Here is a 25,187-nt window from a genome sequence, read left to right on the forward strand (position 1 = left end):
AAGCTGTGTGCTGCCTTTCTATCTTTTTTTTTATTAATTCTTTTCCGTTGAAATGACGAATTAAAACTATACGTATATATATATATAAGCAGGTACGCGTGGCCTTGGTTACTTTTTCTTTTTGTGTTCGCTGTATTCAAAGAGGAAAAAATACAAATACACCAAGAGTCATTTTTTTAAAAAAAAAACCTTCGTTACCCAATGGTTCAAGTGGTGATGACAGCCAAAATCGTACAGTTCGGTATATTAAAACACTTATCAATGTGCGACCAACCCCCTCACACCAATGGCGACAAGGAGGGAAAATGAGTGGTGAGAAAAAAGACGTCAGAGGGAATCCAAGTTCCCTTTTAAACAACAGGCTGTACACCTTACAAAACATAGTATCCAACGTTGTAGCTTGCCTACTTGTGACAACACGCCGTGTGCACAATTTACACCACACGTTTTCATTCCCTCTGTGCCACATAACATAACGACCCCCATACTGCTCCGCTCCGCACACGCACACACGCTCTCCCTGTTGGCCGCGTATGCATATGCATGGTGTCTCAACTCTCAAATGTGCTGTCAGCCGATATGTCAAGCAGAACCCTCACCAGTTCCGGGCTCTGAAAATTTTCCTCATATTGCATCATCTCGTGCCGCGTGACCCATGCGTGGTCGATAGTCTTCGGCCTAAACTCTGAAAATTTCGGTCGTCCACTTAAATACGTAGCAACGTAAATAAAGAGCCAGCACCCATCGTTTGCGTTTGGCACCGTTGCCTGCGGTGCATTGGACCATACATAACAATCCAAACCCTCGCCGTTGTCCGTTGCAATCGCTCTCTCGGCCGCCATGCGCAGCGTTTCGCGTTCACGAAGCACCGTTTGGGGCACGGTCCACTTTCCAGAGGCCTCGTCGCGCACAATAAGGTGCAAATAGTCGTCGAGTTTACGGTGCAACGAATGACGTGTCGGAGGCGAGCTTGCGTTACTATTGGCGTTGCTGCTGCCATACGTGGCGGGGTCCCAAAGATCACGCGGGGTCACCCGGCGCTCCGGTTTGTACCGCTGCAGCACAACCCGCATGGCGTCTTGATAGAGCTCCAGTCCGAAGAAATTCGACTGGATTTGCCGCGGGTCCGTACGGTTTAGTGCGTCGATGGACTGGCCACGCTGCGCCATGAAGTGAGTTGCTGACTCGGATGACTCATGTCTGCTGTACCGCTGGTGTTCTCGTTGGAGAAGGAACGCCATTTCCATTTCCAGGGGATGCGGTGTGGGTTTTACAACGGGTTGACGATGAAGAAGATAAGCAACGCGCACCTTCGACTCACTTGCAGCCTGTTGGACCTCAGCCGCTGGCACCTGCGGTAACACAGGCGTGCGGTGCTGCGAATGAAATCCACGACACCCTGACAAAACTCGCGAAAGAGGAAGACGTGCTACCGGACGCATTTGCCTTCCTTCCACCGTCGAAAATGGTACGGAGGACCCACTCCTTTAACTACAGCAAGGAATAAAACGAGGGGAAAGAAGTGGGCAGATTTCATGTGTATAAACCAAGTAGGGATCATTCCGCAGAGGTCTCAGCATCTACACGCAGAGCAAACTCCTGCACTCCAGGTGCCCTGGTCCACGGCCGTGACGCGAAGCAGGATTTATTAGGTTCGATATGAGAACGGGGCGCAGATGCCACGCGGCATAGGCACCGTTACTCGTTTGCCCGCTCCTCCAGTGCGGCCACCCGCGCCTCCACGTCATTCAATCGTCGCATCACCGTCCCCACCATCATTCGCACCATCATCTCAAGCTCTTGCAATCGGGTTTCGAGCGCCGCCGTTTGACCGCTGGTTCCAGCTCCGTAATTAGAGTTATCGGAATACCCACCAGTTGGGGTCAGCTCTGGCAGTGGCGTCTCTTCGACTCCTGAAACACATATTGCGACGATATGGATCGCGTCCTTCGGTTTCCTTGCGAAGAACTTCAACTGCACCCGCTCACCAGGAACCACACAACAGTCGATGAAATGGAAATAGCGCGCGTCGCGGCTCAACCCCCCGACAACAGCAGTTACAGCAACCTCACCACTGGCAACGGCGCTAGCTCCTTCATGTGTCTGGACTTCCGAGCCGTCCGTATGCAACTCTACAACCCTGGCATTACTCACGATTGCAATGTGCGTCAAGCGCCTCTGCTCCCGCAACTCAACCCACGGCGCCTTTCCATCAGTCAACGCAACCACCTGTCCAGATCCCCTCGTATCCGCACTATTCGCGTTCTTTTCATTACACGTGCCTTCGGTGCCACCGGTGGAAGCAGACGCTGCAGCAGCAGTTGCACCGGCCTGCGCGGCCTCTACACTATCAAATACCAAAAGCGGTGGTGCTGGTGTCCCCCAACTGCACTGGCAGGCGCCACGCACAGTCATCAGAGCGGCTGCAAACAGGCGGAAGCAGCGGCAAACCCAAGAATCTTCCCCAAACCCTAGCACGCACACACACGCCGCTGCAGAACAGCAATAATAATGCAGGAGAGAAGAGGAATTAAAGAGAGAAGACTGTGCACATAAGAAAATCGAGAGACATCAAGGAAGAAAATAAGCAGTGAAACAACGGAAGAACACCCTCCACAAGTTAAAGCACAAATGATGATTTGATTAAATTGTCACATGCGAAGTTCCGGTCCGCTAGTCTTGTGTGACGCCCCTCTGCGGCCAACGATAAAAGTAATGACAGTAGCATTAACAGTGGGAATGGAAACCAAAAAAAAAAAGCAAGAACAAAAACAACAACAACATTTGAACTAAACAAATAAAGCAACTGACCGAAGCGCGGGGCAGTTGGGTAAGGAAAAAAGTAAAAAGAAAAGAAAGGGAAAAGCATTGGAAAAGAAGTAAACGGGGAAAAGTATGAAACCCACACTTACACACACATATGTATATATTTCCGCATATAAATCCCCCCTTTCCCCCTTTTCAGGTATTTTATATGTTCACGTATAAAACATGAACACCCACGAGGAACCCCATGCAAACACATGTGCGTTGTATATATATATATATATATGCATATATAGATAGAAACATACACACACATAAATAATATATATAACATGGTGTAGCATATATAATGTATCTAATGCAAGTACACATCATATAAATTAATATAAATAAATAAATAAATAAATATATATATATATATATATATATAAATATATATATGAGCGTCCGTACTCACTTTACAAAAAAGACAAAGGAACGAGAATGAACACAAACCTCACGTGAATCTTGGCGAACATATACATCTTCTAGTTGTGTGTACAGGTGCTCGCCTAGCGCATAGGAATGAAACCAAACTGCTCGCAGAAGTAAATTAAATACTATATATATATATATATATATATATATATATATATATACATTTATTTATTTATTTATTTATATTTAAAGTAATGCCAACGTGATTACACAGACATACGCGCACACATGAAACCTCCCATCTCTTCTTTTTCTCAACTTCACTTCACTTCATTTCATATTTCCTTTTTCATTTCACCGCATCGCAACCACTTCCCTTTTCATGCTTTTAATTATCTATTCATTTATTTTATTTCAACACCAACAGCAACAAGAGTGGCAATTGTGACAATAACGGACGTTATAATTTATCAACATTATTTACAGTTCCCTTCGCCGATGCAATCTTTCATCGGCTTCAAAGCCCGTCATTTTTTAGTGCTTCCCTCCATGGCGACATTTTCCCCGTTTCCCTTTCCCTTTCTCTCTTCTTGTTCTTCTTCCTCTTTGTCACTTGGTTTTACTTCTCTATTTTTTATTTTTAAACATTTAATATGTCATTCGGACTCTTCAACCCTTTTCTCGACACTTCTTCCTTATATGTTGAATGATGACATGAGTTCTTTCCAAAACAAAACAAAACAAATAAGTAAATAAACAAATAAAACAAACATAGGCAGGTTGTAACAAGTAATAAATAAATAAATATAAAAATAAAAAGCAAACGCAATTGTGTACGTATAAAATAAAACAAAAGGAAAACAAACACACGCACGTGGAGACAAAAAGGAGAAATAAACTGAGGCATGCCGAAAAATAAAATAATTGTGGGCGACAGTTCTAACGTTCTAATACTGCAGGCACCACGGAATCGGAAACGGTGAGAACAAAAATAAAATAAAAAAAAAAGGAAACATCACCCAAACATTTTGTTTCATGTCGTCCGTTTTTCATAATATTTTTATTTTCTCTACTCTTCGCACTTCATCCGATTTGTATATATATTTCTAACAAACGGTAAAATAAAAATAAAAATAAAAATAAATAAATTAAAGCAAAACAAAACAAAACAAGCGGATAATTTTAATAACAAAAACAACAACAACTTCTTCCCTTAAGGGAAAACGAAATAAAAAAGAAATAGAATACGCCGGAGTGAATAAATACTCTATATAGTTATGTGACTTTAAATTTTTTTTCTCGTATATATTTTTTCCTCGTTTAATATATTTATTTGGATATTTCTTTTTTTTTCATTTATATCATTTTATTCCCCTTCGCTTGTTCCCTTCCCTTTTCCCCTCCATCCCGCACATGCCACAATCACCATTGTGTTCTTCACGCTTTTACATTTCTCCCATTTTCGCTCAGTGGAGGCACCGCGGGGGATATGAAATGCCAGGGAGTTATGCAATAGAGGAAATGTGGCGTCTTATCGCTTGCCTTCGTTTTCCTTCTGCTATCGGTATTGCTTTTGTTGTTATTCTTGTAGTGCTTCCAATCGCTATTGTTGAGAAAGTATAAAACAATTACGGCTTCCCCTAACACGCATTCACACGAAAAGAGGGGCACATGTCCCGTCGCTCCTTTCATGATCAACCGTTAATTGTCTCAACTTCTCGTACTTTTCACTGCTTCGTTTTTTTTTCTTCACTCTTTCATTCGCGATCGCTTCCTCAACCTCACACATTCATCACCGTCATCGCAATGATCCCCTCGCACGTACGCACACACACACAAAAAAAAAAAGAAAAAAATATGCAAATGTGCCTCACTCACCGACTGCCCCGGCACGCGCCATGACACACTGCAGTTTGCTTTCAATTCTTCGCCCGTGTGAACTTGTGGGAAGAAGGGGTCGGATGCACTGTGATATGGTGCGGAAGTCCACTTCACTTGTAGATGAGTCAATGATCGCCTGCAGCACAAAGTTACCGAAGCAATCGTTCATGAGGCGGCGGAGGTTGACGGGATCACACACTGTTTCGGCAATGAGTGCTCGGCGCGCTGGGCCTTCAAGCACACGTACAACCTTCTCCACAACGTTTGAGGCAAACTTATTGCAAGAGAGGGCAACCCAGTGGCCAGCAAAGGCATGACAAACAACAACCGTCACAGCCTCAGGGTCCATGTGGTGCAGCACACACTGCACGACGTAGTTCCCGTAACAATTCATTGTGAGTGCGGGAAGAGCGGGAAGCAGGCGGGAAATAATAAACCGCTGCTGGTGAGGTAGGGTGTTCTCAATAGTCCGGATGATGGTTATGCAACCCTGCTGTCGTTGTGCAAGTAGTTGGCTGTCCTGTGCAATGGCTTCAACAATAGGTGTGAGGGCATCGCTTTTATGCCGCTCGAAGACGCTCTGGAGAACACGGCGCGTGTATGGCGAACTCACAGCAAGATCTCGCACGAGACTTGGAGTGAAGTGTGGGACGAGCGTCGCCATCAAACCAGTGGGAATGAACTCAACGAGAGCACGCACGACGTGACAGCCATTCGAATCAAGCGCAACAGCGGGCAGGACCGGGCGAAACTCGTCCACAACAGTTCGCGTCATTTCCACGTGATGCAGGCGCAACACCGACACTAACAAGTTGCGACCCGCCGACGTGCAGGCGGCACGAGGCAACTCCCCAACAATCGCACGAAATCTCTCAACGAGGCCATTGGACAGATTGCCGGAGTCGAGTACGGCACTGTTGTACACATGACGAGGTGCCTCACAGTTTCCATCGCCGGAGCCGGAAACACATACGGGATCTGCGCCGTCATTATCGCTACGGGGAGCGGTAGATGCGTATGGGTTATGTGTGTAACGATGACTTCGATAACATCCCGCAGAGGCGGCAGCGTTTGTCGTGTTTGATACCGCTGGTTTTGGTGTCGCTGCCCCTTGTGCTGACAAGCTGGGTGATGAGTCGGAGGTCGTAAGCTCCCATGCGGAACGGCACTGTTGGGGGACTTGAAAGGGGTGTGTACACGCGCTTTGCGTTGCAACATTACTTTGTGGAACGTTGAGAGCTGGGACGGCCATCATTGTTAAGCGTTCACCCCTACGAAGCATTACCTACCACAACCGACAAGGCAACAGATAAACTTATATATGTATATATATATATGTGTGTGTCGCAAAGCCAGTAAGAAACAAACAAGGGAGAGAAGAAAACAATGACCATCAAAAGGGTTGACAAACGAAGAGGAGTGCATCCAACAGCCGGTAATCTAAAGACGACCTGTCTGTGCATTAAGTTTAACATTTAAAAAAGAAAAAAAAGTGGTGCATGTATGCTTAGGCTCCCACGTGCAACAACATTGAATGACTTACGATGTACATGGAGGAAAAGATATAAGAGAGCATGGTTGAGGGAGCTTGGCACAACACTAGGGAGGAGCTGCAACAAGACCGAAAACAACCTGTACACGGAGAGTTTCATAATAATAACAATAATAACAACAGTGAGAATAAATGGAAAGGAAGAAAATCACTTCACTCCCTTCGGCACAAACACCCACACACTTCTTCAGCAAACTCTATGTACACACGCTTTTGTATTGACTACTTTCCCTGCTAGCGCCACCAAGTACATGTAAGAGCCGCTAGCAGAGAGAACTCAGTTAACTGTGTCTAGGAGTGAGAAATAATTACTACGACAGCAGCAACGGCTACAAATGAGTAAAATTGAACAATCGTCGTAGTTAGCTCAATGTGAGAGGGAAAAATAAAAAAGAAAAAAACATAACGAAAAATAAAAAAAAAGCCGCCGTTCAAACATACACATTCCGACGCCCGGGCGCGGCTCCTTCAGTCCTTATATGGGGGCGAGAAACCGATTTCCCTGTGAGCTTTGCGTCCGCCGCGAATTATTCCCCTGCAACCGTGACTTTTTTGAGGGATTGGCACATAACGTCGGCACATTACATATGTGATCGACCTCCACTGATAGCTGTTTTTGCCGTATCATGGACGGTTTCTGTAACTGTCCTTGAAGAGGAGAAGGGAGAGCGAACCCACCAATTCCCTGTGGAGTTACAGTTACAGTCACCGGCGAGGAGGAAACCGAGGTCCATTGCCTGCCATCAATCAAGTCAAACAATTCATGAACGTCCAGGTCTGCGCTACTCGGGGCTCCCTTTCCGTTCGTGTTCCTGAAGCTGCTGGAGCCGTATTCTTGACCACACATATCCACTTGTGAACTGCCGTTGCAGTCAATAGCACTAATGCGCCGCATGGCGTTCTTCCTCGACGTCTCGTCCAACCGATTCGCAAGCGAAATCGCCAGGGCCTTCCATCGCTCCCGCTCCGGTAAAGTGCCTTCCACCTTCTGTTCTAAGCGATGGCCACGCTGTTCCGCCTCTCTACATCGCGACTCTACAAAACAGAGAGCCGAGCGCGCTGCCCTGTAGTTGTGATCTGCCCACTGAAGCTTAACACATTGTGCATGAGTTTGTTGCAACTCCTCCGTACATTTTCGAACGACCGCGAGCAGATCCGTATATTTTTCTTTCAAATCATCGCGCTCTGTCTTTAGTGCTTCCATCTCACTCGTTAGCTTTTCGATCCTCTCCTCTTGCGCCAAACTCGCCTCTTTCGTGCATGCTTCGTTGTCCAACTGGATGGAGGAGCCACCAGTGTTGCTACAATCCCGTGCAGTCTTTGCGTTTAGCGCCCCTTCGAGGTTTGCGATGCGTGTTTTGAGTGCGGTGATAATCTCCCCAAGTGTCTTTATAATACCTTGCTGATCAGCAATTGTCTGCATCGTCAGCCTTGGATCAGCTTCAGCCAATGGAGGAACGCCATCACTCATTGTTATTCGTATTCAACTCTTAAGTTGCAACCGCTCCACACACACACACAAAAAGATTCCCACACGCAGTCGCTTCCCTCCCCCTGACTCCTTTCTTTTTTTCCTGTAGTTTATTACTTGGTTTACTCTGTTACACTTGGTTGAACTTCTTGTACCTACGTGCACAGACTGAAAAAGATGGTTCCTGCTGAGTGCAGGGTATAAAGCGGTGCAGAAGAGAAGGAATGCGTCAGCGGTAACAAAATAAAACCGATTAATCACAATGAAAACAAAAACTCACCGATTTTGTGGAGCAACGCAAAGCGAATAGAAGAAGTGTGGATGCACATATATATATATATGTGTGTGTGTGTGACTTATGTGACGCATTTTACATGTCGTGCAGACTTGCCACTGATAAGGACATATAACGATTCACAAGTGCCAAATAGAAAGGGAACTAAAAAGAACCAAGAGCAAGTAAACAACAGAAAAATGCCTTAAACCAGTAACGTAAGATTCTCCCTACTCCTTACCCTCACTGTTTTTTTTGTTGTTGGAGGGGAGGGAGACGGGATGAAGAATAAACAAGGGGGAAAAGGACCCTCAGCATCCATTTATTTTCCACACCAAAGACTTTTTTTCAAAAAAAAAGGACATACACGAATAGTTGATGCCGCTGATCGCCCCAACCTCTCAACTATTTTCAGTCAACAAACTGGTGGAAATAGATAAGTTATGCTCGCTTGCAGGGTTTAATAAGGCTCACTATCGTCTCCGTGCAAGCTGCAATGGTAGCTTCTCCCAGAAGGGCGACGTCAATAGGCCCCGATGAGATGGAACTGCTTTTTGACTTCGGATCCAGGTCGTCGCGGTATTTGACGTGTTTCGAAGTCGTCTTCTCCTTCTTGGCGGGGTCCGTCTGCTGGGTGACGGTTACTTCAACGACCGGCACCGTGCGGCTGTTGTTGTACCGCAACACTACGAGAGCAGAAGCTTGTGGCTCTTCGCAAACGTAACTAAATGTAGCAGTTCGCGAAACCTGAGCGCCTTGTGCACTTGTGGTATCCACACCCATGTTCACATCCAGTGGCAAACCAAACAAAAATGTCAAGTGATCCACCAACTGGAGGAAGTGAAGTGGCTCCCAGAGGCAATTCAACAACGCGCTCTCTAGGAAAGGAATGAAATCCATCATGCAGACACTACTTCTTTGAAGTGTTTTTTGAAACTGCCCGGTGTGACGCGGTAGGCCTTGCAGAGAAATGACCCTACGGACGAGTTCAGCGATGGATATTTCAACCCATCCTTCCGTTCCTTTGGCTTCAATTTCAACTTCCTCTCTCAGTGCTTTTACATTTACAGAACTATGATCCACCATGAGCACCATGAGCAACGATATCTCCACTTTCGCCACAGATGGAGCACTGCCACCCCCCAACCCCGTAAGCTTTCCGTAGAGCTCAAGGATGCCTCCTAAATCTTCACAGATTTTCTCGTTCTTCTCCTGCAGCAGCGGAATGGATAAAGCAAGGCACGTGTGATCAATTGAATCTTGGACTACACCCTCAACACACCGACCGTCAGCTCCGCTGATCGTGCTCAGGTAGGAGTCGTAATCGAAGCTTAGTTTGCTATTGATATTCCCTAATGTACTTGACAGCTCGCCTGTGCACTTTTTAATGTAGCTACGTTGGATCCATTCAACGAGACCTTGCACGCGTACAGTTAACGGGGTTTCCATGTCGAATTGTGGTTTTGTCCCAGCATCCAACCACGAGTAGTCTGCAAAGCGATTACGATCGGGATTAGCACTACTGCCATCAAAGTCGTTCGGCGTCGAGTTGGAATGGCACAGCACAAAGTCTAAATCGGGTGTATCTTCGCCCTTAAAAACGTACGCGTCGAATAAATGAAGGCTTAATGCTTTGATGGGATATGGGTTGTTAATGGTATCACTGGTTTTACAATGGTACATAGCCTGCAATTGTGTAATATATCCTATTTTATATTACTTCCTGCACTTCCCTCCCTTTTCTACCCCACTCCGTGCTGCCACTCTTTCCTTCCCCACCACCAAAATAAAATTGCAGTGACGATAATCAACAACAACAAGACAACAGAAAAGGAGGGAAGAGGAGAGGGACTTGAGGGAAAAAATCTAAACGCTCGAGGATCAGGGAAGGTGGCAAAAGAAGGGAGGACATAAGGTGAGTTTCATGTCACATTGCGGAACAGCAACCCAAAGTTTATACGCACGTGCATATACGTGAGTGGATGCAGAAAAATATAAGCATTAACAACAACTTTACCCCATACAATTCATCACCAAACAACTTCTCCCACCGCTGCACTCCTTTTCATATCATCCGCTCCCCTGCCTACAAAACGTCCAACAGTCCTGAGCGCGACAAATCCATAACACCCCAAATGCCACCATACGAACCTCCATGATGCGTGCGCGCCACAGCAGAGAAGAGCAACAACGCCTCAAACAGTGAATTGGGCCCCGGTTGTGTCGGGTAAGTTTTATCCACAGCTCCGGTGCGGTAACGTACATAAAAGTATGGCTCACCCGTATCGCCTACGACTAGCGCAAGGTGCTGCTGCGCGTTGAGCGGTTGGTGAGGGAACCTCACATAGTTGGTGAAGCCGGGTACACATGTGCGCAGAATGTGCGTTAGTAAGTGGGCATCTGTTGGGAAATCGTCGCGCCATGTGCTTATGTCCCCACAGTTGTGGTGGTACGACGCAAGCGACTTTTGAGATGCAAATGTCCGGATCCGCCCCACCACATAGGTGCGTCGTGCTTGCTGCTCAGCAACAGATGCTGGTGAAGAGGGTGTGAACGTTGCGGTAGTGTCCAGTTTCATCTCCAGCTGTAGTCGTTGATCTATGTGCATAGTTACGTCAATGTTCTGCACATTCTGCCCTTGCGTAGCAATTTTGTTTCTTTCATCCATGAGGGCATCCATTTTCCTTACAGATGGTGGGGACGAGACGGGCTGCGCTGGCACACCAAATCCCACTCTAGGGGCAGATGAAGGAGGAGGCACAACAATTGTCTCATCCAAGCTGTGGCCGCAGTCAAAATGCCTCAACTGTCGCTCGACGAACCAGCGGTTTGTTGAGTCCACCTCCTCCACAAGAGTCTGGCAAAGGTCCGACAGCCACTTGCGCACCTTCACTTGGGAACGCTCGGGGTCGACAATACCTAAGCCATTCCACATTGTCTCCGCTGGTCGATCGGCAGATGCTGCGGCGGAAGCCCTCTCGCCACCACTGCCGTACTGCACGCGAATGCCTTCAGATGACACCGAACCAAACCCACCACCAGCTGCCAGCGGGGCGCTGATGGAGGTCGCAGCTGCGGGAGCTGTTGCCATGGAACCCGAAACGGTACCAGTGGCGTTAACAGAATTGTGTGCCGTCGGAAGCGACCCCTCCATTCTCTTGGGTAGTTCCTTTGCCGAGAGAAACTTATCCAGTTCGGCACGTGTTCGTATGGCATACTCGCCCTCCAGGTCGTGGTGACCCTTCACACCAATAGGTTCGGTTAGTACTTCTGTGGCCCCCGCTGTTGTCGTTGATTGAACGGTTGCGGGTGAAAAGGGCACGGACAACCCCGGTGCTTTCCGGTAGGGGCCGCACGCACCAGCGAAAGGGCTCCGGTGCTTCTTCCCGTGACGGTCCTTGTCACTTGACTCCTTCAATAACGACATGCAGAGAAGCAGTACCAATGAGGCAACAAAAATACAACCCGAAACTCCACCCACTTGCTCTATCATCGAATCCTCCAGAACTTCGACTAACACGTCGTCTATCCATACGTGTGTAACACCCCTGGGGTACAGCCAAGCCATCACATACAAGGTAGCGTAGAGCACTCCACTGATAGCAGCTATGATTTTCAGGTGAAAGCGCTTCGTCTCCCGTCCGTACACGATATTGCGCCTCTGCCGGTCAAGTTCGATAAGTTGATCCGCATATGAGAGTCGCATCTAATCGATTCAGTCGAACACAACTCCGAGCCGCTTCTAGTCCTGCTGAGACCTCTTTTTCGGCAATCAAAGTGACAGGCAAAAGGGGTAAGATAACGGACATACAGGACAATAACAGCACAATACGTGGGATTGAAAAGAACCTGCAGCGGCAAGTGGGTAGTAACAACCATAGTGGTGATAAGTGGGGTATGCGCTTCTTTCAAATATATATATAAATAAAGCAAATAAAGAATGTACATACGCACATATATATGTATATATATGGTAGTACGTCGAGACTGCAATAAGCGGGTAAGTACAGCCCCTCATTTCGCTTACAAGACACCGCAGTCGGAAATGCGGACAGGTGATGTTGGTTTATCCCCAGTACCAGTTTTTACACCCTCCACTTTCCTCACCACGTCCATGCCCTCAAGTACCTTACCGAAGACAACATGGCGACCGTCAAGCCATGGTGTGTCCACGGTTGTAATGAAAAATTGCGAGCCGTTTGTATTTGGTCCAGCATTCGCCATGGACAGGGCACCAATGAAGTGCTTCACGTTGAAGTTCTCATCATCAAAGCGCGCACCATAGATGGATTTGCCGCCGGTGCCGTCATGGTTAGTCATATCGCCTCCTTGAATCATGAAATTGCGGATTACACGGTGGAAAGTGGAGTCCTTGTAGCCGAAGCCATTTACGCCAGTCGCGAGCTGTTTAAAGTTCTCCACTGTGCGGGGAGTTTCCTTGCCGAATAGCCCAATGACGATACGGCCGGCAGGTTCGGAGCCAATGGTGATGTCAAAAAACACCTTATCTGTAACTTCTGGTGAGGCCTTCACGCCTCCCGCCATGGAGAGGACAGCCACTGCCACCAACAAAGCTGGCATGAAGGCTGGGGTTTTCGCTGAAATGTCAAAAAAAAGCATTTGTCAGTGCCTTTTCACTGGTTTCGTTTGCCTTGTGTAGGTTCTTTTCTTCGCTTTTTTTTTTAAAGTAGTGCGACGAGGTTTGCTAAAACAACTGCAGAAAGAGTGATAGTGACGGTTAGTTCAGCAACGGCACTGACACAGAAGCGCGTTGGGTAAGTCAAAGACGAGGGAGGGGGAAAACCGGCCGTGTGCCCGTGGAAGAGTCCGCACATGGCAATGAGCTAATGGATGGTGATAAAGTTCCCGTTAACTTCTTTTTATCCACATCAAAAACGGAGGAACTTTCATCGAATACAACCTGTACGACATGACGTCGGTTTAAACTGAAGAGGACACATCTACATTGAAAGCAGCAAGAGCACACCGCATCAACCTGTGTGTGCGTGTATATGTTTGGATGGTCTGGTTTATTGACGAACCCAGAAATGGGATCGTACAACGTGGGCATGAGCAATAACAGGCAAGTAAACAAGTCACTTCTCAACACAAATTCCAGAGACTCGGTAAAAAATAAACGTGGGAGCACTGTTCTAAGCCCTTGCACGTGCCCTGGCCGAGGCCTCGCGATGCAAGCGGTCACGCACTGCCATCAGAATGACCCCAAGTAAATTGTGTCCCGTCCCATCGCCAGCGTCTCCCCAAAAATCGTCTTCCTCCGTGTGGTCGACAATCAGCCTGGTTCCGGTGTTCATCAGAATTTCCCGGGCGTTTTCATTTTGTTTGAACTTCATGTAGTTTCCTAACAACATCACATCTACTTTTAATCTGTCCCAGTCGCCCCGCTGCCGACCCTCCCTCTCTGCAACGCGCACAAGGCGGTCTAACTCCCATACCGACGCCGCCGACTGAAATGGTGCCGCGTCGGGTAAACCTCCAAACCGCTCCGTCAGAAAATAATGATGCAACGAGGGGAACTGCGTGTGATGTATGGTCACTGGGTGAGGCGAAAGGGGACTGAAAACCCCATACGGCTTCTCCCGTGAGTCGTGGAACCGCACAACTCCCTTACTCATCTTCTGCTGGTTACTGGCACGTCACTTATACAAGTACTTGTCCTTCAGCGCCACCTCTATGCCCCCGCCACGTCTTGGCTGGTAAAATGTGCAGCTGAGACCTTCTCTCTTTCCCTTCTCTCTCCGGACGATCTATCACTCCTCTAAAACGGATGCTTAATCTCCTCCTTCAATGAAACAAATCCTCGGGTTCCGCACCAGCACAAACACGCAAATATATATATATATATGTGTGTGTGTATTCAGCAAGTTGTGAACGGCAAGTTCGGGGGTTGAACAAGAGTAAAAAAGTTGGAAGGAAGCAAATTTAATTTTCCAGTTAAAAACGAAAGAAATGAATGGGTAAAAGAGGTTAGGGTTAGACAACAAAACAAAGGGAATAGACGAAGAATTTGGGTAAGGGGTGGGAGTTGCGAGCAAATTTACGCATATATATGTATATATTTATATATGCGTGGCTTTGTGTGTGTAAAAGACTATCCAAACCAATCGGTGAGGTTGCAGAAGTAGCCACTCCTTCAGCACATCCTCCTCTTTAACATCGCGTACTTCTCCTTCCCTTTTTTTTTCACGTTTGACGTCTTCGCACGGACCGAAGCATACGCCTGTCGCGTTCTTCCCTCCTTTCCTCCCCTCCTCTTCTTTTCCCTTCGCCTTTATACTACTCTGCAAACGTCCACATACGACGCCACGCACGGGAGCGCGTTTAGTCTTTGCGGAGCTCAAACATTTCTGTACCCACTCCATCCGCAGTAACGATGTGGAAGCACACGGTGTCACCAGTGAATATGTCCCTCTCAGCTGCACCAGTGAAGGCATTTTTCAACATGCCCAGAGCCTCTTCCATCGTGAGGTCAGCCGGCGCCTGCGTAACCATGTGTTGTCGAGTAAGCAAACAGTCCAATAGTGGCTCCACAAAGCTGCTAGCGGAACCACATGTGCCATAACGAAAGGGTTCCGTCGAGCCAACAGGGTCGTAACTGTAGCACACACCTGCGCCCTTCTCGTCAATGCCAACGATCATATTGAATGTGTAGTATGGGAAAAAACGCCGTTGATAGAGCATTGTGGACGTAAGCTTTGCGATGGCCTTTGTTGACGGCACTTTCCCACCGTTATTGTATTGATACCATTGAATGCGATACTTAAGCATCTGCTGCAACTGAAGACGGTCCGCTTGCATGCCCGACGACGCGAGGAAGATGCGGTCAGTGAGTTTAAACAACTTGGAAGTATCCGAGCGGGTGTGAATGCAGAAGTCACCGTTCAAGCGTGTATCGGCGCCAAGCACAACGTAGTTGCTTCCTGCAATGGCAGCGATGGTGCCACCATTGTCTGTGTAGGGAGACCAGTGTTGCGGGTGTCCCTTGGCCCCTTGGCGTAGAGGAAGTGTTAACACAGAGTTTCCTAACTTTCTGGAGTAACCGTGATGCTGCAAGGTATTTGCTTCACCTACGTGGTGCTCACTGAAGTCTTCAATCATATCTGCAACACAACGTTTATATTCCGCGCGGTTTCGTATAATGCTTGCTTTTAACTAAAACAAAATAGTAGATTTCCTGGTAAGTGAAGTGCAGTCGACGACAGTTTGAGAGACAAAAATCAAAATATTAAAATCGCTTCAGTTGGAGAACTAAAAAAAAAAAATACAATGTGAACCTTTATTCGGGTCTTTCCCGACCGCTCTGCTTTTCCAGTACGATGGTGTATTGTATAACAAATTCACGCAAGCACGTATACATCACGAACTCTCAGAAAATGTACCGGATACTGCCAATGGAAACTTCAGAGACGCATAGGTGAACCAAGTGAGGCGACACACACCCTCACATGGCACACTTTTAATGCCACACAACACTCGCACACACAATACCAAAATATACCAAACGGGCTACATGGGCCTCCCGCTACGAATTCCCTCCTGCATCTCAAATTCCTTCATTTCCAATCGTTTTTTGTAGTGCTCACGGGCTGCTTCACAAGCGGGACATGTGTCACCGCGCGCTAAGATGCGTCGCGCCTGCTGATAGACCTCGAAGAGCAGAAGTGCCGCACAGGTTGAAGCCGAGAGAATCCACATGCTGTAATTCTGTGAGCCCTCGCTGTAACCAAAATCACGTGTGTTAAATACTTCCCACGGCCTTTCGCGGGGTCGCCGCGCCTTCGGTAGGCGCACAAACAGCGAGGTCGTACGTTGCAACATTAACCACTTTTTTTTTTCGAAAACGAAAACAAAGGAAAAGGTGGTCCGTGATGCAGGAAGTAGCTTTATCTCGGAAAGGCTCCATATGGGACACAACAAAGACTCGAATCACAGAAACGAAAACAAGCAACCAAAAAAAGAAAAAAAAAATCATCCAGTCGCAAAATAACGAAAGGATACAGCGAGCGACACGGAAAGAGGGGGAAGCTTCGCCACGGCACTGAACCAAAAAGTTTGCGTGGAACATATTTTATGGAGTATTGTAGAAGGGAAGTGAGTCCACGAAGTACTTACTGTACTTTTCGTGACTAACGACAGCATCAGCAGCCTTCAGAACGGCACCTCCAGTATCTCGGCACTCAAATATCATTAGTGTACGCTCCTCAAACGCAAAAGGTGTAAAAAGCGTACTGTGCCGTGAAGCGCTTGACGACATTTTGAAGTAGGACTGGGAGGGGCGTTTAGGATTGAAAAACAGAACGCTTTGCAAGGGATCGCTGTTTCCTTTCCCGTGGTTAATAACCACCTGGTCAACGATGATGTCTTCTTTAGTAATCTTTGTGCTCTGTTTTTTTGAAACGGCGGCGACGATATCTTCTGCCACATCGTTGAGCCAGTTATCCGGCGGTGCGGCCTCAGACTTCAAGGCACGGGAAAGGATAAAGCGATATATATCTCTCGAGCGTAAACGGGATATTATGTCTTGTGCAGGTTTTAGATTTGTATCTGCACTACTCTCTATGGCATCTAATACCCAGTCTCCCAACTTCAGGAACAACTCCTCGTGACAAACACACTCGAGAAGAGTGTGGCCGTGCACTAAGAAGTAGGGCGCAGCTGCACCCATAATGTCACAAATCATATGATCTATAGCTTTGACCACGCGGTGCTGATACACATTTTTATGCAACTTGGTACGCAACACGAATAACTCCCGGAGCGAAAGGGCAACCTTCTCCTCAAAAGCGAGTTGCCACTGCCCCTCGTATTGTACCAGACGCGCAGAGTTGAATAGGCGACTCAAACGAACATCCACTGTTGGTTTACCAAAGCAACAGAGTGAGTCACGAAGGAAATAATCCAGTTTGTCAACATCGATACCATTTCGTTTGTTCGTCACTATCTCTGTGTAGACAAGATGCGAGGCAGGCTCACCTCGCATAACCCTCAAAACATCCTCCACATCATCTTTAGGGAGTAGGACCTTTAGTATGTTGCGGCCAATGGTTTGCGACATTTTGTCGTGGTCGAACAGCAAACCAAACTTGCGAGACATGACCTCCTCGAACAGATGGGAGAACGGTCCATGGCCAACATCGTGAAGCAGCCCGGCCAGCATCACCTTTTCTCTGTCCTTGTCATTAATTCGAAGGTCTGGCTGGCAGCGTTGAACTCGTCCCAGGAGGAGTTGCGCAATATGGGCCACACCAATACTGTGCTCAAATCGCGTATGTACGGCGGCGGGGTACAGGTAAGACGAGGAACCGAGTTGTTTCAGTGATCGCAGCCGCTGGAACGCGGTCGTGTCCACAGCCCGTGCAACGATTGGGGGAAGTGTTATGTGTTCGTGCACGCGGTCCATCACTGGCACATCGCGCAAGTATCGACAGATAATTCCATTTCTCATTGTATCTATGTTTTCGCAGTTGCTTTTCTCTCAGTATCTGCACACACACACACACACACACACACACACACCACTCTTATGTCTGTTTATGGACATTACGGAGGGAAGGGGGCGGTGGAAAAAGAAAATGAGATGTTGGGGGTAACGTGGTTCACCACCGCAGGGACAGAAGGGAAAAACAAAATCTACTAACGGCGATTATAGCAGATGGGAAGTGCGAGACTGGCTCGAACAACTAAACAGGCAGAAGCATATAACGATATGACAGTTCCACATACTGCATGACATCCACGCACAGCTACTAGGAAGGGGGAGCCAAAAATCATAATGCCCCTCCATACTCAGTTAAAGACGGAGTTCTCCAAAAAGTAATGGTGATAATAGAATTAATTAATAGTAATAGGGAAAACATCCGTCTCACGGCGATCACCACTCAGTCTCCTAGCAGCAACTGACGGTACCAGTCACGGTTCCTGCAGCGTCCGTAAGAAGCGCAGAACTGCAAGACTCCATACGAAATGGATGCAACGGATCAAGGGAAAGAGAACGCGATGGTACATTCCCTTCTAGTGTTCAGCAGCAATCATATCAGGAATAAACTCACGAATGGGATATTCCCGTTTGCATTGTGGGCAGCGCAGTGCTCCTTCACGGATGGCCACGTCTTGAATGGCGTAATGTACAGCCTTGAGGTCCCTTGAGTCATCGGAGAGATCCACGTCCTCTAATTTCTCCGGCAGGACATTACCGGCATCCACCTGGTCCTGCTTCTGAGAACGCAAGGAATTGAAAGCTTCCACAAGATAGGTGTAATCCATCCGTGCGAGCATTGTTCGAATGAATTCAGGGTTGTACTCAGATGCCAGTACCTCCAACTCAGTGGCCTGCAGCTGAAGCGGAAAAGATTGGCACTGGATGCAGCATAGAAAATTATGAGTGAGCAGCCTCATCACCCTCAAACCAGTCGGTGAACCAGTAAGACTCCCTGTCGCACACCAAGAAGTAAAATAACTGCCACCAAAAAAAAGTGAAGGAAAATATCAAATAATAGAGGTTCCAATAGAATAAACACATATCTATATGAAGGAGTAACAATGAGCCCGAAACGCACGAATGACACAGCTTTGCTTAATATGACAAAGTTTGGCGTGAAAAGTTAACAACAACATTGCAATGCAAACACTCCAACTAAACGTGAGAAATAACCGTATGGTCGCTTTCTATGAGGCTTGTGGCCCGAAAAGTCTATTCTTCTTTGGAATAATATGAAACCCTAAAGTCTTAGGTACGGGGGCTCGTTGCAAAAGGGGAAGTTTTTCCCGTGGTGGTATTTGCCTTTGTCCCACGAGATCAGTGCTGTTGGGGAGGCCCATGAGAATATCCAAGGCGGAGGATTTCGGCTCTGCATCACTACTCTGACACCTACGCACTCCATCTCCGGGGCTCATCAATATTTCAAGTGGTCGCCCCTCTCGGAAAAGTTCTGTTGAGGAGGAAGGACCGGGGGATCGCCGAGACGCATGCTTGGGAGCAGCAATTGGACGAGACTTCTCAACCTCGCCCGCTGGAGTGTGTGGATCAGGCCTGCCCGCATATAGCGCTGCAGGATCAATCGCCCCTGTTTCGGGCAGGTGAAGCGCTCGCCTAAGCAACAGGTTCTCTTCCCGGAGCCTGCGTATTTCCGTTTTCAGATCGTATACCTCCTTCTGGGCGGTGTCCACGCGCTCTACGGCCTTGAACTGAATTTTCTGCGCGCGTTGAGCGAAGTAAATGGTGCGGAGTGACTCCTCCACAAACCTCGAAGAGGGCGTGACACACGCCAGCAAAACGGTCCGGCAACCCCCATCAAGGCTATTCATTAGAAGCTGCGTCAATACACTGGAGCGGTACGGAATATGGTCGGCACGCTGGCCGGCTGAGCGACCTTTTGAGAGCCGCTCGATGACGTTTCCTAAAGCAAAGAGTGAGCGGTTAATGGACTTTGTGTCCTCCCCTACACCTCCCGTGTCGCGCAGCCGCTCGGAGCCTGCAAGGTCCACGAAGGTAAGCTTACCGCGCCGCGCAGGTTTTTCTCCATCAATGACCTCCGCATATATGGTGAAGATAAGGTGTGAGCGGCTACTGTCTTCGTTCAGCAAATGTGCTGCCCGCTTCCGCCTTGCCTGCCCCTCTCGGAGCACCAACATGAAGTCGTTAATGTCTAAGCACTCGACAATCATTAGATCCTCAACAAAGAAGCATCCCGCGCCCTTAGACCAACGGCACTTGAGTCCCTCTGTTCCATTCAATAAATCGTTAATACGCTCGTTGAACAGTTCCAAGTACGATGCCCGCAATTTTATGGTCCTTCCCTCAACCTCTCCAGCAGACTGAGCCTTTTCACGGAATTCTGAGACATACCTTACAGCTTCGAACTGAATACCATTCTCAGCTGTTCTGCCATCCTCCCCTTCCGTCGGACCGCTCATGGTGTACGTCTTGCCGCTGCCCGTTTGGCCAAAACACATAATGGTAGCGGCTTTCCCCTCAAAAGCAGCATCGCACATGGCGTGCAGGTCTAATGCGCGGAAGACCTCCTCTTGGCTCACATCAGGGCCTAAACAACAATCCATGTCGAAGGTGTGAATTTGGTCCTGTGCACCGCGTGTGCCGCGGGATGTGGCATTTACTTTTGTGCCACCAGATTGTACTACAATACACACCTCCTCGCCCTGAGCCTCCTCTCGCGGTAGCAGCGGTCTGACACGTAGAAAAGCACCTATGTGTTCCATTCCTTAGTTTATTGTGTGTTTGGAACGACGCTAATATCCAAACAAAACAGCCGAAGAGCCATCCAAACCAACGACAACCCCGCGCACGTTGTGAGGAAGCTTCCCTGACTTTCAATCAAGATTGTAACCGTGAAGTGCGTATATGTGTTTCACGTGTGCGTGAGCGCATATTAAGAAAGATTTTAGGGAAGAGCCATAGTGCATCGCCTGTGAAAATTGAGAACAGTATAATTGACAATCAAAATTGACATGATAATAAAGGCAGTTGCCGCTGGATACCATTAAAAGGGTTAATTTTCATCTGCCTTCTCCGCACACACACACACAAAAAAAACACGCTCACGCAAGTATCGGTTGTTCCTCATACGCTGCAAGAAAGAAACAACACGAGGTGCGTCGATCAATAAAACACAGCGATTACCCGCACCCTTTTTTTACTTCTGATGCCTGATAAACAAAACGGACGTATTACACCTTGACGATCCGTTAGTACAGACAATATTGTATTCACAAAATAATTAATAGCAACCCAAGTTGTACCTGCAATAGCAGAGAGACATAATATACAGCAACTACCGCACACAAGGCATTCATGGCAATCCTTATTACAAGGTAGAAGGAAAAAGTGCAGAGACTAACTGTTTTCTGTTATTTTGCATGTAACACTATAGGTGAAGCCTCTACTGCCATCAGCCCATTTTCCATGATGAAAAGTACCTACAGAGCAGAATCTGAGCATGAATAACTCGTGATTTGGCAACGACGCATACCCCCAACCCACTTGCAGAGCACATACGCTCCTTTTCCAGCGGGAATGCAAGGCCGCGGCATGTCTCCAATTCAACCTTAAATTTACGGAAGGAGGAGAAAAAGAGGCAGTGAAAACAAGGGAAAACGTCGGTAAATTCAAAAAGGTTGGTGACATAAGGCACACTGTCAGCAGTAACACACACGGTCCACAGGAGTACGTGGTATGAAGAGGGGGAGGGATAAGCGCGGCACAAATACATCGAGCGCGTGATCTCTTTCGGGTCAGCACTCACCAAGACGAAGAGAAATGCAACACAAAACAAAAGAGAGATGAAAGTTCACGAGAGGTTGGTACACCACACCTAGAGACACTTTCTTCCTTCACTTCCTTTGACACCAAATATACACGGCAGTGCGGAGTGTGAGACATCCCTCCAACAGCGAACAAGTGTGCGTGCTCAATGCTAAGCTACAGCACCTCACAATCCGTTTCTATCCTTACAAGTGATTCAGACTGCACTCACTGTGGTTGCACAAACGGGAAAATACCCAAGGCTTTCTCCGCTGCAGTAATGCGCTCTAAGATTTGTCTCTGTCGCTTTGATAAGTCCACCTGAAGACTCTCATATGTATCCTCCACAGCCCTCATTGAGCCCTCGTTCTCAATGAAAACTTTCATGTCTCTTTCGTTCTGAATAGTCTGTAATCGCAACTGCTCTAAAGCCATCGCCTCCTCATACTCCTTCTTATACGTTTCCAACTCAGATGCCCGCTGCTCCTCCACATCCTGCTGCGCTTTGGCGAGTGGCGGTTCTTGCGGAACACTCTCAGGTGCCAAGGCATTTCGAAGGGGAGGGGCCGACACGGGGACCTCCAGAAAATAATTGAACTCCTCGGGTTCCCCAACCATTCGAGCATGAGTGGCGACGTAGTGGTACAGCGAGGCGTGCTGAACGATCCCTTGAATAAGCCACGTACTAAAAGGACCGATATCCTCCCTTTGAAGATAAATATTTTCTTTGGGAACGGTGGAAACGGCTTCTGTTTCCTCCACCACCTTCTCTGCTGCCCGATGGCCCCTTCGTGCTGATGTTTTGGAAGAAGACTGAACTTCCCATAAGGCCTCCTCAGCCTGTAAAGCCCGCTTCCACTTCCACTCTTCCTCCACTTCAGAGGTAACAAAGGCGATCACTTCTTCCTGCATTTCTTGCGTGTTACAACCATCCTCTACCCTCTCTTGAAAAGTACACAACCATTTTAACAGATGGACTACTTTTGCCGCACAATAACCCTGCTTCGCGCAGAAATTGATGAAATCCAGACGGGCGTCCACAACTATCTGCTGACCGAGGTCCACCTGGTAGCATTCGGCACCGAGTGCAACCGCAGTCATCGTTAGGAGGGATACTTCGTCATTTGCCCCAACAAAATGCAGCAGTTGCTCTATAAATTTTTCATCTTGAAAGGAAGGTGTCGTATCAACGGCGTACGACGACAAACACTCCGACTTGCGACGCGGAGGCATTAGGACTAACGAATGATGCTTAGAGGTATGAAAAATGCAAAAGGGATAGGGGGAGAAAAGGGGTCTTAGGGTTTTGAAAAGAAAAAAAAACGCACAAACAAACAAACCGGTAGATGAAGGCACACAAATACCTGGCACACAGGAGAGAGTTTTCTGAACAAGTAAAGTACAAGCACTGCATTTCGCAACACACTATCCAATGCATGCAGTGCCAACTAAACTTTACAATAAAAAAAAAGGAAAAAACTATCCACCCACACACGAAAAAAAATTCTTCACAAATATGGTAAAGCCTAGATGGGGAAAGTTGGTTCATTTGTCGTGAAAAAAACAAAAACAAACAACAGCCTCATCCCCGCAGTGAATTCTAAGGTGACAAATGGTGAAGAAGGAAGGAACTTAAATAGTACAGGTTCTAAGCATGGTGAGGTGGGGGGGTCAACAGAACTACCATCTTCCGCGCATCCGTGGACTTTTTGAATCCGAAGGTAATCCTCGAGGGTCTAATAGATGTGTTTATAACCACTAAATATTCACCCAGTGGCGATCCTTCGGCATTAGCCATCTGAACACTGGTGATAACTGATGTGGAAGCACACATGCGATGAAAGCCACCTTTTGGTGACTGCTGATACCATTTGACAGACCCCTCGTATGTGTCGACGCTCACCAAAGTGTGGACATCCGTTTTAAATGTACCGATTAATGACCAAGCCGGCCGAAAGCACTGCGGAGGTGGTGCAAACTCCACGCCATGGAAAAGTTCATCGGGGACATCAATACTGGCGAGGCCCTTTAGTCTGTGTGTGGGGTTCAGCATCTCTGCCGCCTCTCTCGTTAATGACGCCATCTCCTTTCTAGTGGACGTTTTTGAAGATACCGATTGAACTAGCGACAATGAACGGGAGGGAATCTTGTGAATTGATGGTTTGACGGATTGGGAGCGGGACGTTTTGGCTGAGAGGGATGCACTGGAGGGAAATAACGAGACGTTATTTGTTGCTACTCCGCATGCGACTCGCGAAGTAGAGCTCGCCTCCCGCACCACAGGCTGGTGTGGTATCTTATGACGCTGTTCATATTGCCTAAGTCTTGCTACCATCCTGCCGATATTCTCCTTTGCTTACCTGCGTTACACTCTTACAGAGAATATAAAGTACAAAAAAAAAGGAAAAGGAATCAGGCATAGATGCGCGAGCAACGCGTGAGAAGCAACAGGTATATGTGGAGTGGGATACGAACGAAGCAAAACAGCCTTTCACACATAAACATATATGTTATTTTCACACATACACACAACAACCATTTTTCTACAAAAAAACAGGTATCAGTCACAACTATGGTCTCATGTGCACGAATGAAACAAAAAAAAATCAATAAAAAAATCTAATCGGGACCTGCCACTCGTTGTGTGCACCCTCAAACTTCCTCTTTCCCTCTCCATTTCCACCAGCCTTAACAACACCGTGGCACAACGCGCAAATGTGTTGTCGTTCGGCTTTGTCTGCCTTTATGGAGACGGAAATGACAAGGCAGCGAGCGATTATGGGTGAAGTGGGAGAAAACAGCACACGGGATAAGAATAAAAAACAAACTATAAAAGAAGTGGCTGCCGAGCTCGCTATGCAGAACCCAGTAGGCCCCAATCTATGTGATTCACACACCTGTCGTCTCTATGATGCTTCAAAAAAGCCTGCACGGCGCATTGCAGAGGGGCTATTGAAAATCTGCTCTTAACATATATTGGGTACCCGCGGACACACACTAACGCATACGCAAACTATCATAGTCACGTATATATACATATACATACGTGTGTGTGTGTGTGTGTGTGTGCGAATGTGTATCTATATACAAATGTATCAAAGTGCTCGTACATGATGACAATTATTTCTCTGTTCTATACGCTGTATGAGATATAAAAAAACCCCATTAACACGTTTTCGATATGCGCAGCGATAAAAAAAGTCAATCACAACTACCGGCACAACTGCAATTCTTGTTTATGGGTTCAGGCACCTGCCTATCAAAAAAGAAAAACATGCTGCATGGCGTCACTAGAGAGAGCCGGAAGGGAAAGAAGGTCCCTCGCTTGTTAGCGCAAATGTTTTTTTTTGTTTTACACCCCCTCATAACCTTCCCCATTCTCACACCCACACCGTACCCCCACGTTTGATATACGCAGACATGCTCTTTCAATCTTGCTGTTGGGTGAGGGGGGGGGGGGAACATCACTTTAACATCACCAAACATTGATTATTTACTAAGTTTGGGAACTCAGTGATATCGTCAGAAGCATTGCGGCGCCCTACTC

At 47.3% G+C, this 25,187-nt stretch overlaps 15 protein-coding genes across 15 annotated transcripts, besides 14 other annotated features; all 15 read right to left on the reverse strand.

Moving 5' to 3' along the window:
* Nucleotides 1–25,187: part of a sequence feature (sequence corresponds to BAC RPCI93-26A24) that runs on past both edges of the window.
* Tb927.7.4710 (hypothetical protein, conserved) lies at nucleotides 552–1,442 on the reverse strand (the record flags this gene model as incomplete). Its single annotated transcript, XM_841001.1, has 1 exon — nucleotides 552–1,442. One exon carries the CDS (start codon nucleotides 1,440–1,442, stop codon nucleotides 552–554), a length of 891 nt encoding a protein of 296 aa, XP_846094.1.
* Tb927.7.4720 (hypothetical protein) lies at nucleotides 1,699–2,415 on the reverse strand (the record flags this gene model as incomplete). The annotated part of the gene is made up of 1 exon (XM_841002.1): nucleotides 1,699–2,415. One exon carries the CDS (start codon nucleotides 2,413–2,415, stop codon nucleotides 1,699–1,701), a length of 717 nt encoding a protein of 238 aa, XP_846095.1.
* Nucleotides 2,750–2,781: a microsatellite.
* Nucleotides 3,032–3,207: a microsatellite.
* Nucleotides 3,367–3,429: a microsatellite.
* Nucleotides 3,922–3,948: a microsatellite.
* Nucleotides 3,974–4,002: a sequence feature (AT_rich).
* Nucleotides 4,171–4,191: a sequence feature (AT_rich).
* Nucleotides 4,302–4,327: a microsatellite.
* Tb927.7.4730 (pumilio/PUF RNA binding protein 5, putative) lies at nucleotides 5,054–6,346 on the reverse strand (the record flags this gene model as incomplete). Its single annotated transcript, XM_841003.1, has 1 exon — nucleotides 5,054–6,346. The coding sequence occupies one exon, from the start codon at nucleotides 6,344–6,346 to the stop codon at nucleotides 5,054–5,056; it is 1,293 nt and encodes a 430-aa protein (XP_846096.1).
* Nucleotides 6,715–6,748: a microsatellite.
* Nucleotides 6,998–7,039: a sequence feature (A-rich).
* Nucleotides 7,092–8,087, reverse strand: Tb927.7.4740 (hypothetical protein, conserved; the record flags this gene model as incomplete). Its single annotated transcript, XM_841004.1, has 1 exon — nucleotides 7,092–8,087. The coding sequence occupies one exon, from the start codon at nucleotides 8,085–8,087 to the stop codon at nucleotides 7,092–7,094; it is 996 nt and encodes a 331-aa protein (XP_846097.1).
* Tb927.7.4750 (hypothetical protein, conserved) lies at nucleotides 8,803–10,044 on the reverse strand (the record flags this gene model as incomplete). The annotated part of the gene is made up of 1 exon (XM_841005.1): nucleotides 8,803–10,044. One exon carries the CDS (start codon nucleotides 10,042–10,044, stop codon nucleotides 8,803–8,805), a length of 1,242 nt encoding a protein of 413 aa, XP_846098.1.
* Nucleotides 10,448–12,067, reverse strand: Tb927.7.4760 (hypothetical protein, conserved; the record flags this gene model as incomplete). The annotated part of the gene is made up of 1 exon (XM_841006.1): nucleotides 10,448–12,067. One exon carries the CDS (start codon nucleotides 12,065–12,067, stop codon nucleotides 10,448–10,450), a length of 1,620 nt encoding a protein of 539 aa, XP_846099.1.
* Nucleotides 12,274–12,333: a microsatellite.
* On the reverse strand, nucleotides 12,385–12,906 carry Tb927.7.4770 (cyclophilin-type peptidyl-prolyl cis-trans isomerase, putative; the record flags this gene model as incomplete). Its single annotated transcript, XM_841007.1, has 1 exon — nucleotides 12,385–12,906. The coding sequence occupies one exon, from the start codon at nucleotides 12,904–12,906 to the stop codon at nucleotides 12,385–12,387; it is 522 nt and encodes a 173-aa protein (XP_846100.1).
* Tb927.7.4780 (hypothetical protein, conserved) lies at nucleotides 13,515–13,997 on the reverse strand (the record flags this gene model as incomplete). Its single annotated transcript, XM_841008.1, has 1 exon — nucleotides 13,515–13,997. The coding sequence occupies one exon, from the start codon at nucleotides 13,995–13,997 to the stop codon at nucleotides 13,515–13,517; it is 483 nt and encodes a 160-aa protein (XP_846101.1).
* Nucleotides 14,613–14,654: a sequence feature (CT-rich).
* Nucleotides 14,704–15,480, reverse strand: Tb927.7.4790 (proteasome beta 6 subunit; the record flags this gene model as incomplete). Its single annotated transcript, XM_841009.1, has 1 exon — nucleotides 14,704–15,480. One exon carries the CDS (start codon nucleotides 15,478–15,480, stop codon nucleotides 14,704–14,706), a length of 777 nt encoding a protein of 258 aa, XP_846102.1.
* On the reverse strand, nucleotides 15,889–16,200 carry Tb927.7.4800 (hypothetical protein, conserved; the record flags this gene model as incomplete). Its single annotated transcript, XM_841010.1, has 1 exon — nucleotides 15,889–16,200. The coding sequence occupies one exon, from the start codon at nucleotides 16,198–16,200 to the stop codon at nucleotides 15,889–15,891; it is 312 nt and encodes a 103-aa protein (XP_846103.1).
* Nucleotides 16,451–17,827, reverse strand: Tb927.7.4810 (hypothetical protein, conserved; the record flags this gene model as incomplete). The annotated part of the gene is made up of 1 exon (XM_841011.1): nucleotides 16,451–17,827. One exon carries the CDS (start codon nucleotides 17,825–17,827, stop codon nucleotides 16,451–16,453), a length of 1,377 nt encoding a protein of 458 aa, XP_846104.1.
* Nucleotides 17,868–17,898: a microsatellite.
* Nucleotides 18,394–18,777, reverse strand: Tb927.7.4820 (hypothetical protein, conserved; the record flags this gene model as incomplete). Its single annotated transcript, XM_841012.1, has 1 exon — nucleotides 18,394–18,777. The coding sequence occupies one exon, from the start codon at nucleotides 18,775–18,777 to the stop codon at nucleotides 18,394–18,396; it is 384 nt and encodes a 127-aa protein (XP_846105.1).
* On the reverse strand, nucleotides 19,048–20,598 carry Tb927.7.4830 (kinesin, putative; the record flags this gene model as incomplete). Its single annotated transcript, XM_841013.1, has 1 exon — nucleotides 19,048–20,598. One exon carries the CDS (start codon nucleotides 20,596–20,598, stop codon nucleotides 19,048–19,050), a length of 1,551 nt encoding a protein of 516 aa, XP_846106.1.
* Nucleotides 21,869–22,873, reverse strand: Tb927.7.4840 (hypothetical protein, conserved; the record flags this gene model as incomplete). Its single annotated transcript, XM_841014.1, has 1 exon — nucleotides 21,869–22,873. One exon carries the CDS (start codon nucleotides 22,871–22,873, stop codon nucleotides 21,869–21,871), a length of 1,005 nt encoding a protein of 334 aa, XP_846107.1.
* Tb927.7.4850 (hypothetical protein, conserved) lies at nucleotides 23,289–23,975 on the reverse strand (the record flags this gene model as incomplete). Its single annotated transcript, XM_841015.1, has 1 exon — nucleotides 23,289–23,975. The coding sequence occupies one exon, from the start codon at nucleotides 23,973–23,975 to the stop codon at nucleotides 23,289–23,291; it is 687 nt and encodes a 228-aa protein (XP_846108.1).
* Nucleotides 24,687–24,718: a microsatellite.

This window comes from Trypanosoma brucei, chromosome 7 (genome assembly GCF_000002445.2).
Source record: "Trypanosoma brucei brucei TREU927 chromosome 7, complete sequence".
NCBI lineage: Eukaryota > Euglenozoa > Kinetoplastea > Trypanosomatida > Trypanosomatidae > Trypanosoma > Trypanosoma brucei.